Source organism: Camellia sinensis, chromosome 13 (genome assembly GCF_055761805.1).
Source record: "Camellia sinensis isolate YWXY chromosome 13, ASM5576180v1, whole genome shotgun sequence".
NCBI classification, from domain to species: domain Eukaryota; kingdom Viridiplantae; phylum Streptophyta; class Magnoliopsida; order Ericales; family Theaceae; genus Camellia; species Camellia sinensis.
Genome location: NC_138973.1, coordinates 45,508,810 through 45,525,999, shown reverse-complemented (window position 1 = coordinate 45,525,999; position 17,190 = coordinate 45,508,810). Strand labels below are relative to the sequence as shown.

The following is a 17,190-nucleotide window of genomic DNA, read 5'->3' as shown; positions in this document are numbered from 1 at the left end:
TGGGGTTCATAGTTCTAATGAATAACTCTCTAGGGATCAGAGGCCCATATGTTCTTGTGTTGGGGTGAAGAGCAGAACCTATCACTCAGAAAGGTCTTGAACTAGGATGGGCCAATGTTGGTAAGTTCGAAGGGACGGAAGCTGTGGGAAAAAACGGAAACTGGGAGTTGGTGGAAGAAAAAAAAGTAAAAAGCAAAGGTGGAAGGATAGAGTGAAACATTGGCTAAACTCATACCATGAGTAGTAGGGTTTGGCTCTAAAAACTTTAGGCATTTAGATTGTAGCTCAGTAAAATATACAAAAAGCCAAAGCTGAAGTATCCAAAATGGACCTCCTTGATTGGCATCCAAGGGTTTCTCACAAAAAAGATAACAAGCTCTATATACATGACCTAGGACATATGGAGCTAAAGCCACCTTTCTTTGTAAGACAAGGGCTTTGGTAAGAGGGGCAAATTCAGGCATGATCCTCTGAGAAGAGGTGCAGAAAAAGAACTTGCAAAGCCAATATAATATAAAAGAAAAGAACTCCCTATCAGTCACAGGGCCCTCTCTTTTATTCTCAGCCTTGACAAAGTCACTACAGGATGAGTTAAGAGACGGGAGGGAAAAAAAGGGTCTTGAGGTCAGGATAATCTGGACCAATAGGGGTTCCAGTAGGGGACAATCCTAATAGATGGCAAATATCAAGAATAGTAGGGGCCATCATCCCACTTTTGAATTGAAAGAAATTAAAAGCAGAATTCCAAAAGCAAAGGGCAGCAGGTATTAAGACAGGGTCCTCCGAAATGGTGAATCTGGATAATTGGAGGGTGTCGAAAAGGCAGAACTCTTGAAGATCCAGAGTCCTATCAGGGATAATCCGATCATACCACTCTTGCCACTCTGGTCTCACCGTGGGCCAACAGCGATGGGGGCGGTTCATCCTCTAGCTTTCCCAGTCAAGACCACCTTCGTAAAGGAGGCAATGATCCTCTAGACGTGGATATAGAGCTGGAAGCTCAGTAGGAATCTCCCTGAAGATGGGCCCAAGCACATACTCTTGCTGCTCATGACGACAAGGAATGAAGATGCGTTCGTCAATGGCGCTTTTCTCACCGGCCTTGTATTTCTCACACTTTACGTCAATAATCCTTTTCAGGGTCACAAACGGACTCGCACGCTCCACGACCGGTATTTTCAAAGAAGGAGAAGCCATTGATAGAGAGTTTTCTCAGAAGACGAAGTCGGGAAAAAGAGTAGAGGAAAAGGAAGGTCAGTAGAGATAAAGGGTTTAGGTGAATTCAAAGCACGAAATAAAAGGGTTTTAAAACTTTTGTGTCTGAAAAAATATACCTAGTCGTGTTGCACGAACGGAATTTACAAAGAAGTACTAAAGTTATGGATGCGAAAAGTTTCTTTCTATATTGATAATTATGGAGGGAAACACATCTCAAATACTGATGTCAGCTTCGAAATAAAATATTTGGTTTCGAAGCCAAATTTTGGCGCCAAAATGAAATGACAAACGGCTTCAAATGTCGAAAGCCGACTTCGAAGCACATTCCACTCCTCACGGTGAGAAAGTGCTTAGGTATTTTACTTCAAAAGGATTAAGGACCTGTTTGTAGGTTTCAAATTGAGAGTAAAATCCTTCGAAGCAAAACTTGAAACAATTTTCAGTTAGAAATTGTTGTTCTAAGTTTCAAACCAATAGTTGGTTCGATAGTATACAGAAGAAATCACTTTTTTCGAATAAAACAGTGTAAGAGAGGACTCCATATTTAGTCTGTTTGTTTGAAAGAAAATTAGTTGATTCGAAATTATTTGATTGTATTAACCATATGTTGGGAAATTGAATATGATCAAATCAAGTTTCGAAGGGTTAGGTTGGTTAATTCGAAGCCAATGGATGAAGAATTATGTTAGCCCTAGGGTCGATTTGAAAGGCAAAAATTGCTTTCTCAAAAGAAAAGACTTTACACTTTAGAAGAGTTTGAGTCGGGATGGAGTTAAAGCACATCAACCATACAGTTCATAATTTGAGTGCTAAATCAGAATTTAACAAATGAAATTCGGAAAGCTCAGTTTTATTGATAAATGTTGTTGATACTAGAGTTCATTTGATTAAATTCTCGATTTCGTAGAAATACGGAATGGACAGAGTTACAAGGTCATGAAATTTAGTCCAGCAAAATTCAATAAACAAAAATTCTTTTCCTACTCTATCTTGTATCTTGTCCAAGTTTGGCTTGTCTAATTGGTAAGCCCTTAACTGAGAAGTGAGTTGTTGGGCTTTCACTTCGAATTCTATTTGTTTTAAGGCTTTATCTGTGGCGTCCATTTCATCCTCTTCATGCACTTCATTCATAACAGCATCCTCTCCATACTCAAAATTCTGACTCTTGAAGGCATCATATTCATCAAGGAGGTTCTCTGCCTCATACTGAACCTGGATTCGAGCAGAATTGGCTTTATCTAGAACTTCACTGGTAATAGAAGCATGGAAGTGCCAGTTACGCAGAAGAGGAAGTTGGTCTAAAAAGGTATAGAGCTTCATTTGGGCCACAGGGTTAAGGAGATGGCTTCGAGACATAATGTCACAAGCCCATAGAAATTTTTGGTGGGGAATGTCATTTCGAAGGACCTCGAAGGATAAATGAGAAAATGCAGCAAGCAATATCTGAGCCCTAAATTGTTGATAAGGAGTTGGAGGCACCGGGACCCTGTAAGGGCAAAAGGATCGGCCCTCAGAGAGAGTGAGCTTCAACTCATTAATCCATTTTGGGTTACAAGGCAGAGGAGGAGTAGTCGGAGGTTCCCTGGGTGAGTCTAGAAATTCAGGCCTGGTCACACATTCTAGCCAATCAGAGGGGTAAAGTTTTGCCTTTTTAGCTAAAAGCGCAGGACTGATTCGTAAAGTTTCAGCGGGATGTGGGACACTTCGAACCATCCGAGATGGCAAGGTAGAAGTATACCATGATGTAAGAAAATTGTCTTCAAGACTGCCTCTACGATTAATAGAAACATATGGATATACTACTGAACTGCGTTTGGAAGGAGGAACGTCAAGAGGGTCATCGAATTTAGGGAAACGATGATGAATGCGTTCCCTTGTCTGAGGTTGAGCAGTGGTAGACCAAGTTCCCCAGCCAGTAGTCGTAGAAGAAGAAGAAGCAGCAGCAGCTTCGTCCCACGTGGATAGTTTTGTTCCAGAAGAAGAGCTTTTGATATCCATGATTACAAATTTGTGTTGTAAAGAATCGTAAGCAGTAGGTTCTTGGTTTAAAGGTCGATGATTTGCGAAAGCTTCCATAACTTGTATAAATAGAGGTGGATAAAGGTGGCTAATCAATGCATGAAGGTTCTTTCGAGGACGAACAGCGTCATCAAATAACTCTTCGTATGCTTGATCAATGTAAGAAAAGATTGGCTTGGCCATAAAAGATGTATCAGTCTTTTCGAATACTAAGATAATGGGATTGTTCAAGGGTTAGAAGAGAATTTAATGCAAATGATGAATGACAGTTACATTTCTGAGAAATGCAAAAGCCCATGCACGTTCTAAGACGTGGGTAAAATACCTTGCTCCACTAATATCACCAAGTATTGGGTATATTAGTGCGGGGGGTAATGTTGGCTACATATTTTGTACAAGCCAATCACAGTTCAGCACATGGCAGAATGAGGGCAGTACAGGAAGACAATTCAAATCTTCAATCATAATCACACACGTGGCAGTCAGCATTGGTTTATTATAGATCTGCGTAGCACTGAATCAGCAAAGAGATGCAAGGTGACATGGCCATTAACGGTTACTCATATATTTAAATTCAAAAATCAAGAGGGAAGCTTAACTGCATATGGCATAGTGGAGCTAACTGCAAGAAAGCATGATCAGAGGTCATGAAAGGATGGTTCGACGGTTAGAAGTCCATTCCGATGGTTGTCATTAAGAAGTATAAATAGCAGAGAATGCCTCAGAAAAAGCCCCTACACTTCGATCCAAAAAACCAGTTTTATTCTACTTTATTTCCTTTCCAGTTTTTACATTTCTTGTTCTTTATATTTCTGTATTTTAGTTACTGCATTGCACTTCGTTCATAGGAGTAGTTTCAAGTAGTTTGCTGCTGTAAACCTCTACGAGTCTGATTTGGATCTTTGTAAGTCTTTCATTTTACTTAATGAAATGCTACAATTGTTCTTCATTTAATCATTGTTTGTTTAATTCTCCTAAACAAAGCCACCAGTAAAAGTCCTCTTCATTGAGGCTGAAAGAACTAAAACACAATTGTCTGATAATTGGTTGGCAATTAATATTCTGTAAGGACTGATTGAACCTTGCTGGCACGCTCACAATTACAATAGTAACCTTCAAAAGCCAAAAAAACCAACAATAACATCATCCCGTAATTGAATGACAATGTCATTTCTGGATGGCGCATAGTCCGTGCTCTGTTGCCTAGGTTTTTCGCACCAACCAATCCAACTAACACAAGGCTAATGAGTGCAAATGACAAAGCTATTAGTCAATTGGTTCATAATGAAATGCAGTTATGACCGTTAATGAATTGGGCACTCACTACAGGGTGGGGACTTGCAAAGTAGGGACGCCCTGGATATCTTAACAATACAGTGGCCATAGCCACAGGTACACATCCGATGTGGCTATGTACTAGAAGTTGCAATAGAAGTAAACGAAGCTATGTTATGTTTGCTGACTAGGTGAAAGACTAACATGTAGGTGGCACATTATTAACAGTTTAGGAAATTGTCAGATTGTTAAAAATTGAGGAATGTCCCCATTTGTTATTTGAAAATGGAGTTTTACAACAGGGAAAATGTAAGTTTTCAATTATAAATTTCTCCGTAAGTGAAATTTGAGCATTTTCCTATAAAACACGAATAACATATATCATAACTCCATTTCCATTTTTCAATTAATGTACAATTCATTACATTTGTTCTATCCTTCTATAGAACGATTGTAGAGACCCTAATTTTTGGTAATTACACTTGAAACCCTAAGCCTTAGGTTAATTGCATTTTAATCTCAAATTTCATAAAATTTTATAAAATGGTCCAATAAAGAACAATTTTGTTGTATTTTATTTTGGATTATAATTAAATCCTAGAGCGCCACTTTACAATTGGAAATACCCTAAAACTTGGTTTTTATTTATTTACCTCCTAGTTTCGAAATTAATTCATACATTTTATTTTTTTTAGACTATTTGAATATTAGTTATTTGAATCTTCATTATTTATTTGAGCAAATAAATATCTTTAAATAAATATTTTTATTATTTATTTTATTCTTTATTTGAGCAAATTAGTGAAACACAAAATATGTAGATATTTATCATTTTCCTTAGTCTTTAAGCAAGAGGGTAAAATGGTTTTTTTAACTCAAATTCATGGCTTATAAATTGAGAGCCTTGTCTCAATTCCCCATATTTCAGCAGCCAAGGAGAGGGTGAGAGAAGAAGAGTGTGATTAGAGGGAAGCAGAGAAGAAAAAGAAGAGGAAAAAAAGGAGAATATGAAGAAAAGGTGTTTTCTTGAGTCAAGGTAAGAACACACCCTTTTCATGTCTTCTCCAATTCTTTCACCCATCTCATCCTATTGTCTAGATGCCCTCTTGTGTTGCATATTAATGATAAATAGGGTTTTTGATGTGTATGAAAGTGTGGGTTTGATTTAGTAACTTTGCCTTACAAATTTGTCAAATTATGCACTGCTGCAACTTCTCTAATGAAAAAAAATATCAAATCTATGTATTTATCAAATCTGAATTTAATGTAGAATATTTGTTGTGTTTAGAGATGGTGAGAATTTTATTAGCCCCTCCTTGTGTGATTTTAGGGATTGGATATTGCATTTAAAAATCTGGTCCTGAGTCTTTGAAAAACAGTCCACTTCTTTCAATTTTATAAAATTACAGAAAAATCATCTCATGTTGGTTCTTTTGTCAAAATTTAGATTTCTGAGTCCTCTTTCAAACGGAATTTTTTTGGGTGAAAATAATCAGATAGATTGAAAGGAAAGCTAGTTTTCCCAAAGGGTGACAAATCTGGACAGGTTTTTGAATATAGCTTGTAAATGAATTTATGGAGGTGCTATGCAAATTTTGAAAATTGGAACTAAAACTAGATGGGTTGATTATTGTTTCTGTGCAATTTCAGCCCCTAATGTGACCTGGAAGTATTTTTACCAAAGCATTCTTGTTAGCCCTGCAGAACTGAACAATGCTGAAAATGGTGTTTTATTGTGTTATTTGTCTCTAAGTATTTCAAAGCATGCCTAATGTTGTTTGCTTGCCATACCATACTTATGCATGGTTATCATAGGCTATATTTCCGCTCTTATGTTTGTCTCAGGCTCTTTTATATTACCGAATTACCGAATGTGACTAACTTGCTTGGCAAAAGATCTAATAAACGGGAAATGATAAGGGGTTGGCAATGGGTGACGTTCACATTAGTGTTGTGGAATTATTTATACATATGAATGACATGAATTAAGATGGGATTAAAATCAAATGAGTTAACTCTTACGCAAGCAGTCTAAGCGAGCCCTTAGGTTGACATGGATGTATTCAGACTTTATGCGGTGGTTTCGGGGTGTAAGCAAGCCCTTTGGTATGGTATGTGCAGAGTGTAAGCGAGCCTTAGGCACGATTTGGTATGATATGTGCAGGGTGTAAGCCAGCCCTAGGCACAATTTGGGTGTAAACGAGCCCACTTGTTTCGCTGTCCCTTTGAGGTCCATCAATGTCACTGATTGATAGATAACCGGGAGGTGGGCATATGTGGTAAGGTTTGCAATGCAGCAAAAGGGGAGGTTCTGAATAATTCGGTGTTCAATCCTTGTGGTTGGGTAGAAGGATCTCTTTGGGGGATTCTAGATGTCTAGTCTAACTGCTAATTCATTGAACTATTGTATGTTATGTTACCCAATTTGTTCTGTGTATGGTTAAGTGGTTGATAGAAGATATGGGGGGGTGTTTTTACTGGACATTCCAAGCTCATGGCGTATCATGCAAGGTGATGAAGTAGTTTCAATGGTGAAGGTTATTTCGAAGGCAAATAAGATGAAGTGTTAGAGCTGTGGTTCATATGAAGACTTAGACTAGTAGTTTTTTTTCCTTTCAACTTTTGGTTTGGCAATGTTTTGGTAATCCTGTAATGGAACATAAACAAAATATCTGTGATATTAACTCTGGTTATATATGTATATTAAGATGTTTTGGTTATCTATCCTACTTGTGTTGTATTATTGTATATATTTAATGGCCCAGAAGTTAGGGCGTTACAAAGATACAATTAACCAAATTAACATTTCAAATTCTCAATTTTAGAAACTAAATTCCATGTGTTAAATCAAAGGTGTACTGTTCCTCTTGCGCTACAATTGAGATTGACAAGAACCCTCAACATGAATTGACTTTGTCTTGTTAATTAAGGGGTTCTAAAATTTGTATTTCAGAAAACAGAAATTGCACATAATTTAAAACCCTTATCGAAACTAGGACAGCTTTAGTGAAGAGATAAATAAATAATTCGACAATCGAAAAGCTAACCCAACATTTCCATAGAGCATAGTCAGAAAGAACGTAATCCAAAAGTTTTAAGAGAAATATGTAATAAAAACCCTAACCTAACATTTGCAATGTAAAAACCCTAATCCACACCATGACTGTAGTTAATAGATAAAATACAAATTTCACAAAATAAAAAGAGACAATCAAAAAGCTAACCCAACATTTCCATGGAGTAGAGTTAGAGGAAAAAAAACATTTAATTCATGTTGGCAAAAATAAAATTTATTCATGTTGTTCCTTACAATCGAAAAATTAATTCATGGTAAGTATTGTTCGTTCATGTTCAAAAGGTTAATTTATAAATCCCAAATAATAATTCAAATTGAAATCTAACTTCTGATCTACTTCTGTGTTGTCATCATTTCATCAATTTGGCAAGATAGAAATAGGAATTCGAGCAACTCACAAAAATAAAAAATTCAGAACCTCAGTCACAAACAATTCAGAAGGCCATGGTATAAAAAAAAAAAAAAAAAACAATTTTGCGACATGATGAAATTTTTTTTTATAGAAATAGAAGCACAATAAAAAAAAACAAAAATTCAGAAGGGTTAACAAAAAATTTAGATCGCCATGGTGAAAGGATTAACAAAAAAAAAAAAAAGCATGAGCAGAATAAAATTACAAAAAAAATAATTTAATTCATGTTGGCAAAAAACAGAAACAGAACCTCAATTACAAACAATTCAAAAGGCCAAAAAAAAAAATTAATTCATGTTGGGAAATATAAAATTAATTCGTGGTGTTACTTACAATCCCAAAAAAATTAATTTTGGCAAAAAATTAACTCTTGTTCAGTATTGTTCCTTCATGTTCAAAGGGTTAATTTTAAAATCCCAAATAAAATTTTAAAATTAAATATATAACTTTGTCAAATGGTTCATCTGCTTTATCAATTTGGCAAGATAGAAACAGGAACTATACCAATTTCACAACAACAACAAAAACAAAAACAAAAAAAAAAAACAAAAAAACATGAACTTCAGCACATCAGAATTTGTGAAAGGGTTATCAGAAGCTCAGTTTAAAAAAAAAATTGAAAAAAAAACATAATTTACAGAATCTGATGAAGCACAAAAGATTGACCACTCAAACAAATAAAATTATCAGATCTTCAGTTTCACAAAAAAAAAAAAAAAACAAAGAAAAACAAAACATGAACCTCAGATTCAGAAACAAAAAAATTAGGTTTTTGCCGTAATCAGGCCCGGCCCGGCCCTAATGGCAGGCCAAAGAGGCCTGTGCCTTGGGCTCCGAGATTTGGGCTGAAAATAAGGCCCCAAAATATGATTTTGTGTTTTAGATATAAAAAATAAAAAAAATCCAAATATTATAAGCCCAATTGAACATGGGGCCCCAAAAAATATATATATATCATAATAGAGGCCCAATTCAACATGGGCCCAAAAATAAGAAGCACATCATAATACCCACCCTGAGGAGGCTGAGAGGAATGAATTCACGTGGGTCACTCTCACTGAAAGAAACATTGAAAGAAACACATCTCTCTCTCTCTCATATTGGATTGATCTCTCTCTCGCATTGGACAGATGAAACTGTGTGAGTCCACCTTCAGTCCTCTCCTCTCCTCCATATTTGACGGACGCTACTGCGCATTAACGATTTTGGGCATCAAAACTGTGAGTCTCTCTCTCTCTCTCTCTCTCTCTATATATATATATATATCTATATCACATTTAAATAGAAAAAGTTTTTGCCCTAATTTCTTGCCCTAATTTTTTCCCTAATTTTCCTCCTAATTTCTTGCCCTATATAATTTGTTCTTTAAATTAGAAAATTACCTAATTTATGTTCTTTAGTGGAAGTCTATAATTTTTGTTATGCTCTAATTATGAAAGTATATTATTTGCAGAAATCAGTGATTGTGAATTTGTGTGGATTTGTGTGGATTTGTGATTATATAGAGTAGTCATGCTTCCTAGGAATTATATTTCTGGATGTGAAAAAAGGAAAAAGAAGCAAAAATTAGAAAATTTTATTCAATCTCAATCGGGAGCTTTGGTAGTAAGAAACAAATAAAAAATTCATATTTGGTTGATGAAGATTTGGTAATTGAAGAACTTAATCAATGTAATGAGAATGATAATGAAGATTTGGGTGTTGAAGAGCCTATTGAATGTTTGAATGAGAATGAAAATGAAGATTTGGTGAATGAGGAACCCATTGAAAGTGAAGATTTTAATGTTGAATATGGACCTTTAAATATTAATGACCCAAGACAAGATTGATCAGAATTTCAGAGATTTATTAGTTGAAAAAGGTCCTGTAAGAAGTAATGTTGTCAATTTTCCTAGAGATGACAAGGATAGACATTTCTCCTCTACATATTACATTCAAAATTTATCAAATGGAGAGAAGCAAGATAGAAAATGGCTAGTATATTGAGATGCTTCAAACAAAGTATTTTGCTTTTGTTGTAAGTTGTTTAAGGAAGATGGGAACAAGACTCAGTTGGCTACTAATGGATTTAAAGATTGGAAGAATCTAGGTCACAGGCTTAGAAGTCATGAAATTAGCAATGAGCACATTACTTGAATGAGCAAATGGATTGAATTGGAAAAAAGATTGCAAAAGAATGAAACAATTGATAAAGGTGTTCAAGAACAAATCAATAGGGAGAGAGAACATTGGAAAAATGTGTTACTAAGGATAATTGCTGTTGTGAGAACTCTTGCTAAAAATAATTTAACATTTCATGGAGACAATGAGCAGATTTATCAAGAAAGAAATGGAAACTTTTTAAGTTTAATTGAAATGAATGCTCAATTTGATTCGGTAATGCAAGACCACCTTCATCACATTGAAAGGAATGAAATTCATTACCATTATCTTGGTCACAAAATCCAAAATGAATTGATACAGATGTTAGCGGGTGAGATCAAAAGTACAATTGTGAAAAGAATCAAAAAAGCAAAATATTTTTCAGTTATTCTTGATTGTACTCCAGATGTTAGTCATGAAGAACAAATGTGCCTTGTAATAAGATGTGTGGATGTTTCAACTAATCAAGTATAGGTGGAAGAGTTCTTTTTAGAATTTTTAAAGGTGGATGACACATCGGGATTGGGTCTTTTTAATGTACTTAAAGAGGTATTATGCACACTCCAACTTGATATTGGTGATATAAGAGGGCAAGGATATGATACTAGCTCTAACATGAAAGGGAAACACAAAGGTGTATAAAAAAGGCTACTTGAAATAAATCCTAGAGCATTCTACACACTATGTGATTGTCAGTCTTAACCTTGCACTTTGTGATATGGTTAACTCTTATCCCAAAGCTATCTCTTTTTTTGGAGTGTTACAACGTATATATTTATTGTTTTCATCTTCTACAAAGCGGTGGAAAGTTTTCAAAGATCATGTGGAAGGTCTCACATTGATGCCATTGTCACAAACAATGTGGGAAAGTCGCGTTGCAAGTGTTAAAGCAATAAGATATCAAGCTCCACAAATAAGAGATACTTTAAATCATTTGGCAAATCTTGGTGAACCCCACAATACAAAGAGTGAAGCTGAGTCTTTAGCAACATATGAAATTGAGAACTTTGAATTTTTGCTTGGCATGATTATTTGGCACAATATATTATTTGCAGTTAACTCAGTAAGCAAAATATTTCAAAAGGAAGACATACATATTGATGTTGCTATAATTCAGTTAAAAGTACTCATTACCTTTCTTGAAAAATATAGAGAAACTGGATTTTTGGATGCCATAATTGAGGCTACAGAAGTTGCTACTCTAATGGAAATTGATCTAGTATTTCGTGAAAAGCGTGTCATTCGCAAAAAGAAGCAATTTGATGAGAATGTTAGTGAAGAGGTGATAGAGACTGCTGAAGAATATTTTAGAGTTAATTACTTTATGTATATAATTGATCAAGCTCTTTCTTCACTTAAGAGTAGGTTTGAACAATTTCAAGTATATGAGGAAAACTTTGGATTTTTGTTTGATTTGAAAAAGTTAAGTTCTACCAACAAGGAATGTTTGAAGACTTATTGTGTTAATCTTGAAGATTTTCTGAAACATGATGAACTTTCTGATATTGATGGGAGAGATCTATTTTCAGAGTTGAATGTCTTGAAAGAAGTTTTACCAAAAGGAATCAAAAGGCCAATTGAAGTATTAAATTATTTAAAAACAATGGATGGTTGTTTTTCAAATGCATGGATTGTGTATAGAATTTTGTTAACTATACCTGTTACAATGGCCTCTGGAGAAAGAAGTTTTTTAAAGTTGAAGTTAATCAAATCTTACCTTCGGTCAACTATGTCACAAGAAAGATTGAATGTGTTAGCTTTGTTATCCATTGAAAAAGATATGGTGGATAAATTCGATTATCCAAGTTTCATTAGTGATTTTGGTTCAATTGTAAACTGAATATTGCTAAACTATAAAGCAACAAAACCAGATTTTTATTTTTTTGAGTATTTGTAATGATGGCTTCCTATCTTAATATATGAAAGTAAATTTTTATTTATAATTTTAATGATTGTATGTGTAAGTAAATTTTTTTGTGGTTACAAACAAATAAAAAAAATTGTAACTTATCGTTTTATCCATCAACTTTTTTTTTTCAATGTAAGAAAGGCCCCATTTTCGAAGGTCGCCTTGGGCCCCCTAAATCTCAGGGCCGGCCCTGGCCGTAATTTACATGACAGAGTAGTGGGTTTCCCACATGCCAAACACAAAATAAACATTAAAAAAAAATGGAGGAAAATTTTTAAGCACCCTCAACAATGGCTTTCACAAATGAACCCACCAAATCGGGTTGAAGGAGATGGATTTACGCACACAAAAAAAAAAAAAAAAAAAAGAAAAATAACCAATACCTGACGATCGGTGGTGTTTGGGACGGTGAGTTCTTCTTCGACGCCGCAAATATGCACCTGGACGGCGTTCGACTTTGGCAAGCTCCACGAGTCTTCTGTAACGCCAATGATGTGTTCTATGGTGGCGATCGACTTTGGTATGCTTCGCGAGATGTCTTCTTTTTTCGGCGTTGGCAATTCACCTTTTTGGCTTCAGCGTGTGGTGTGCCCTAGAAAATTTCAATGTTGTGTGTGTGGTGAGGTGGTGATAGTGTGAATCAGAGTGAGAGGGGTTAGTTTGGTAAATTCAACCTGGGTTGGGTTGTGTGTAAGCACGTGAATCTCATTTGGATGGTAGTGGCTAATTTAGCCTTTTTTAGACGGTAGTGGCTAATTTAGCCCAAAACCGTCTTCTCGAACGGTGCCTAAATGGTGTAGTTGGACTCGTGGGGCTAGTAGGTTCATCATGAATTTTATTTTAATGATTTTAATTTTTAATTTTTATGGACATAGTTTATTGGGAAAAAAAATTATTAAAAAGTACAAAAGTTTCATTCGCTTAACTCCCAAATTATCTTGAGCTAATGTTAGGCAAAATAATTTAACTCAAATTTCTAGTCCATCCACTCTATCTCTACAATTATAGCTAATTTATTTTCTAAATTAATTTCAATAAAATTTAGGGAATATTACATGTTAATCGAAGTTTAAGAAAATATTTATAGATTACTGATAAACTTTACAAACTTTAAACGTAAAATGATAAATTCTTTCATTAATTAGTAATTATTTTTTAAGAATTGCACTTACATGTATTTTTCCTTAAAATTTATCATAAATGTAGGTTTTGTTATTTATTCTTTAATTTCTACCAATTAAACTATGAAATGTATTTCTTATTAGGAACTTCAAACACACAAGTAATGACAAAAGATTAAGAAAAAGTCTAACTCTAATGAAAATAGTTAAAATTTAATTTATTCTTTTATTTTTAAAATTATTTTCCTTATATATTATAAAATTTATTTATTTATTTTTAAATTAATTTTAGGGGATTTTTTTTAAGATCCTTGGTATTAAGATTTTATAAGATAGAAGACTTATAATATTTTTATAGTGGTTGGAGTCCCACAACATTTTTCTAGAGAAATTTCGATTCAAAGAAATTTTGATCCAAAGAAATTTCAAAACATAAAGAAATTTTATGTTTTGAAATTTCTGTATTTGAAATTTCTCTAGTTTGCTCAATTTCTGTGATTTTCTCTGTATTTTAAAATTTTCTCTGTATTTTGAATAGGTTGAAATTTCTTTGATTTGCCTATAATTTTTTTTGCGATTTCTTTGTGTTTTGACCAAACCAGAAAAAATTGAACAGAGATAAACTCATATAGAAATCATTTATATATACATATATATATATATATATATATACACAACCCTATACACCATATCACCACTCAAAAACCCCCCATCCACCTTAAGCTGGTTCCAATTCCACGGCATTGATTATACTGGGAAAATCACAACAACGTTATTTTTGTATAGACAACTAAATTCAGATAAAGGCACAAATTTAAACACTGTTGACATAGCCAAATTTGCGAAATTACATCATCCATTCAAATTCAATCATGTTATTGCTTTAAATTAGTTTTGAGTTTCGTAATTGATCAACCAAATGACTAAGAATTTGAGAAAATAAAGACCCATCAAGGCTTCAGAACTGAGACTAGCACCAAATCCGATATAATGGCGAAGGTTTCAGGCCCATAACATGGACGACGATGGTGGAATCTTCTTGGAGTCGATGCTTCGTGGCCTTCGACATCACTCAATACACTATACATTGCTTGAAATTGCAACCTCTTCGTCTTCTTCTCTCTGATTCAGAAATCTTTGGAGCTTAACTTTTCAAATAGAGCTCGATCTATGTCCATTACGATCCTCCAATAAACTTGGAACTAGAGACATTGCTCACTGGTTTCGAAACCCTAGTAGAGTTTGCTTTATCTCGAGTCTTTCTTGTTGAACGAGTCTTCAAATGTGATGAAGTATTTTGAGGAAGAGAGTTGGGTGTGATATATGTGACGAAGGAGTCCGGATCCTCTCCAGCTTGAATCTCCGTCCGTTCCACCGGGCGACGGATGAGATTGAGCCACGTCACCCTGTAAGAAATGCATGGTTCATATTTGTTTTTTTAAACAAAAAAATTTCAAAACATACCACACTAAATCATTCCCTTTTTCTATGAACCTTTTCTCTCTTCCTCACTGCACGCATACGTGGGTCACACATCCCACCACACACGCTCGCTCACACACACACACACGCACTCTCTCTCTCTCTATATATATATATCTCTCTTCTAATAAAAAATTAAAAAATATATTTTAATCTTTTTCATTTTATTTTCATAATATATATAATTTTATTACATTAATATCATTGAAAATATACCTTTAAAATGAGATTAATATTAAATATATGTAATAAAAATTTAAAACAAATAAAAACTAATTACGATTTTAGTTATGTTTTCAAATTATTATTTTTTAAATATAAAAATTAATTTGATGAAATAAACACACAAAAATCATATATTTTGAAATTCTAAAAAACAATCTTCATTCCAAAACAAAACATATAAAAATAATGACTTTTAATTTAATTTTATTAATTTGATGAAATAAACACACAAAAATCATATATTTTTTAAATTCTCAAAAACAATCTTCATTCAAAAAAAACAAATAAAAATAATGACTTTTAATTTTATTTTATTAACCAAACGGGTTTATAATTTTTTTTAAAGAAATAAAAAAAAATTCTATATTTGATTTACACCAATGCATATATTGAATTTGTGTTTTAAAGGAAATAAAAAATTATTCTATATTTTTTTTGGAATGAAGATTATTTTTTAGAATTTCAAAAATATATGATTTTTGTGTATTTATTTTCATCAAAATAATTTTTATATTTTAAAAATAATACTTTGAAAGCATAACTAAATATAATAATTACTTTTTATTTATTTTAAATTTTTATTAAATATATTTAATATTAGTCTTATTTTAAAAGTATATTTTCAATGATATTAATTTTATAAAAAAAAATTATATGAAAAATTATATATATATATATATATTATGAAAATAAAATGAAAAAGATTAAAATAATTTTTTTATTTTTATTAGAAATGTGATAGAGAGAGAGGGTGTGTGTGATTTTAATTTTTTTTTTTTTTTTGGTTAGAAATGAGAGAGAGAGAGAGAGAGAGTGAATGTGAGTGAGTGAGTGAGTGAGTGAGTGAGTGAGTGAGTGTATGTGTATGTGAGAAAGGGACGGAGAGAGAGAGTGTATACTGTGAGTGGACGGAGAGAGAGTGTGGAAGAAGAGAGAGATTTGGGTTGAAACAAATCTGAGACGTGGCTCAATCTCATCCGTCGCCCGGAGGAACGGACGGAGATTTCAGCTGGAGAGGATCCAGACTCGTGACGAAGGACCTCATATTATAAAAAAAAAATTGTCATCTCTCTCATTATTAAAAGTTAGAGTGTGTTGTTAAGTTAAATTTTCCTTAATTTAATCTTTAATTACAAATGAATAAAAAAATTAATTAAATAATTAGAATAATTCTTTTATTCTAAGTTACTAATGCTTCCTTCTATTTAATCATTTTTTAAAAATAATTTTTATATGTATATAGAAATAGACAAACTCCTAAATAATTCACCAAAATTATAATATATTTTATTTAAGTTAATATTATTCTCTTACATTACATATGCTATAATATAATTTTTTAAATAATTATAAATATATATACTTAATCTTTTGATGAAGAGCCCAAAGATAATACTGAACCTTCTCATAATTGTCTTTGTCACTCTTCCGATGATTATTATGAAGGTATATTAGAAATAAATGGTCTTAGTATCAATGTTTTAACCACACAAGAAAAAAAGATACTTGAATTTATCGATAATATTGTTGATCTAGAAAAGCAATAACAAGTCATATTTAAATATTCTAACTCCAAACAACACGCCACTCAATCTTTGAGTACTATCCAAGAATTAAAATATGACACTTATGACCTAGCAGAATATTTCCCTGATACAAGCAATGCAAACGATTAACATCTATTAACCCTTTCTTCTATGGCTTACTCAAGTTCCAAATTTTCAAAGTCCTTTGATTATCATAATTGTAAACTTAAAAAGAAGCTAAAGGATAAGTATCCCTCAATTCCAAAAAATGAATTTGAACACAAATACAAAAATACTATTAAAATGAAAATGATTCAAATGCCCAACACAAAATTCCTCTTTGATTCTAATGACGACATTGTATTATAAAAACTTCTCCTATTGTCAACAACTATAGACCATCGACAATTTCACCAATATCTTCTTCAACTCGTATTTCCAGTCAAGATTTTATTTTATTTTTATTTTTATTTTATTTTATTTTATTTTTTTTAACAAGCCCCACTTAAGACCTTCACAACGACTATTCTAACATTTATCAAGGAGTAGATCTTAATAATTTATAATAAGGACAAACTCATGTGACAATTACTCCAAGAATTTATAACAATGACTATAACAATGACAAACTCATGTGACGACTACTCAAAAGCAGATTCTCTATAGGACAAAAGTCATGTGACACTGATCAAAAGCAAATTCTACCTTTTCTCTTCAGACTTCAAATTATTTCAAATCTGTCTTTCCAACTCTATATAAGCAAACCCTTTTTAGTATGAAGAGAC

At 33.2% G+C, this 17,190-nt stretch overlaps 1 protein-coding gene across 1 annotated transcript; it reads left to right on the top strand.

The window, feature by feature from the left end:
* Window positions 1-11,001: 11,001 nt before the first annotated feature.
* Window positions 11,002-11,982, top strand: LOC114269376 (uncharacterized). Its single transcript, XM_028210678.2, has one exon. The coding sequence runs from the start codon at window positions 11,002-11,004 to the stop codon at window positions 11,980-11,982; it is 981 nt and encodes a 326-aa protein (XP_028066479.2).
* Window positions 11,983-17,190: the final 5,208 nt, after the last annotated feature.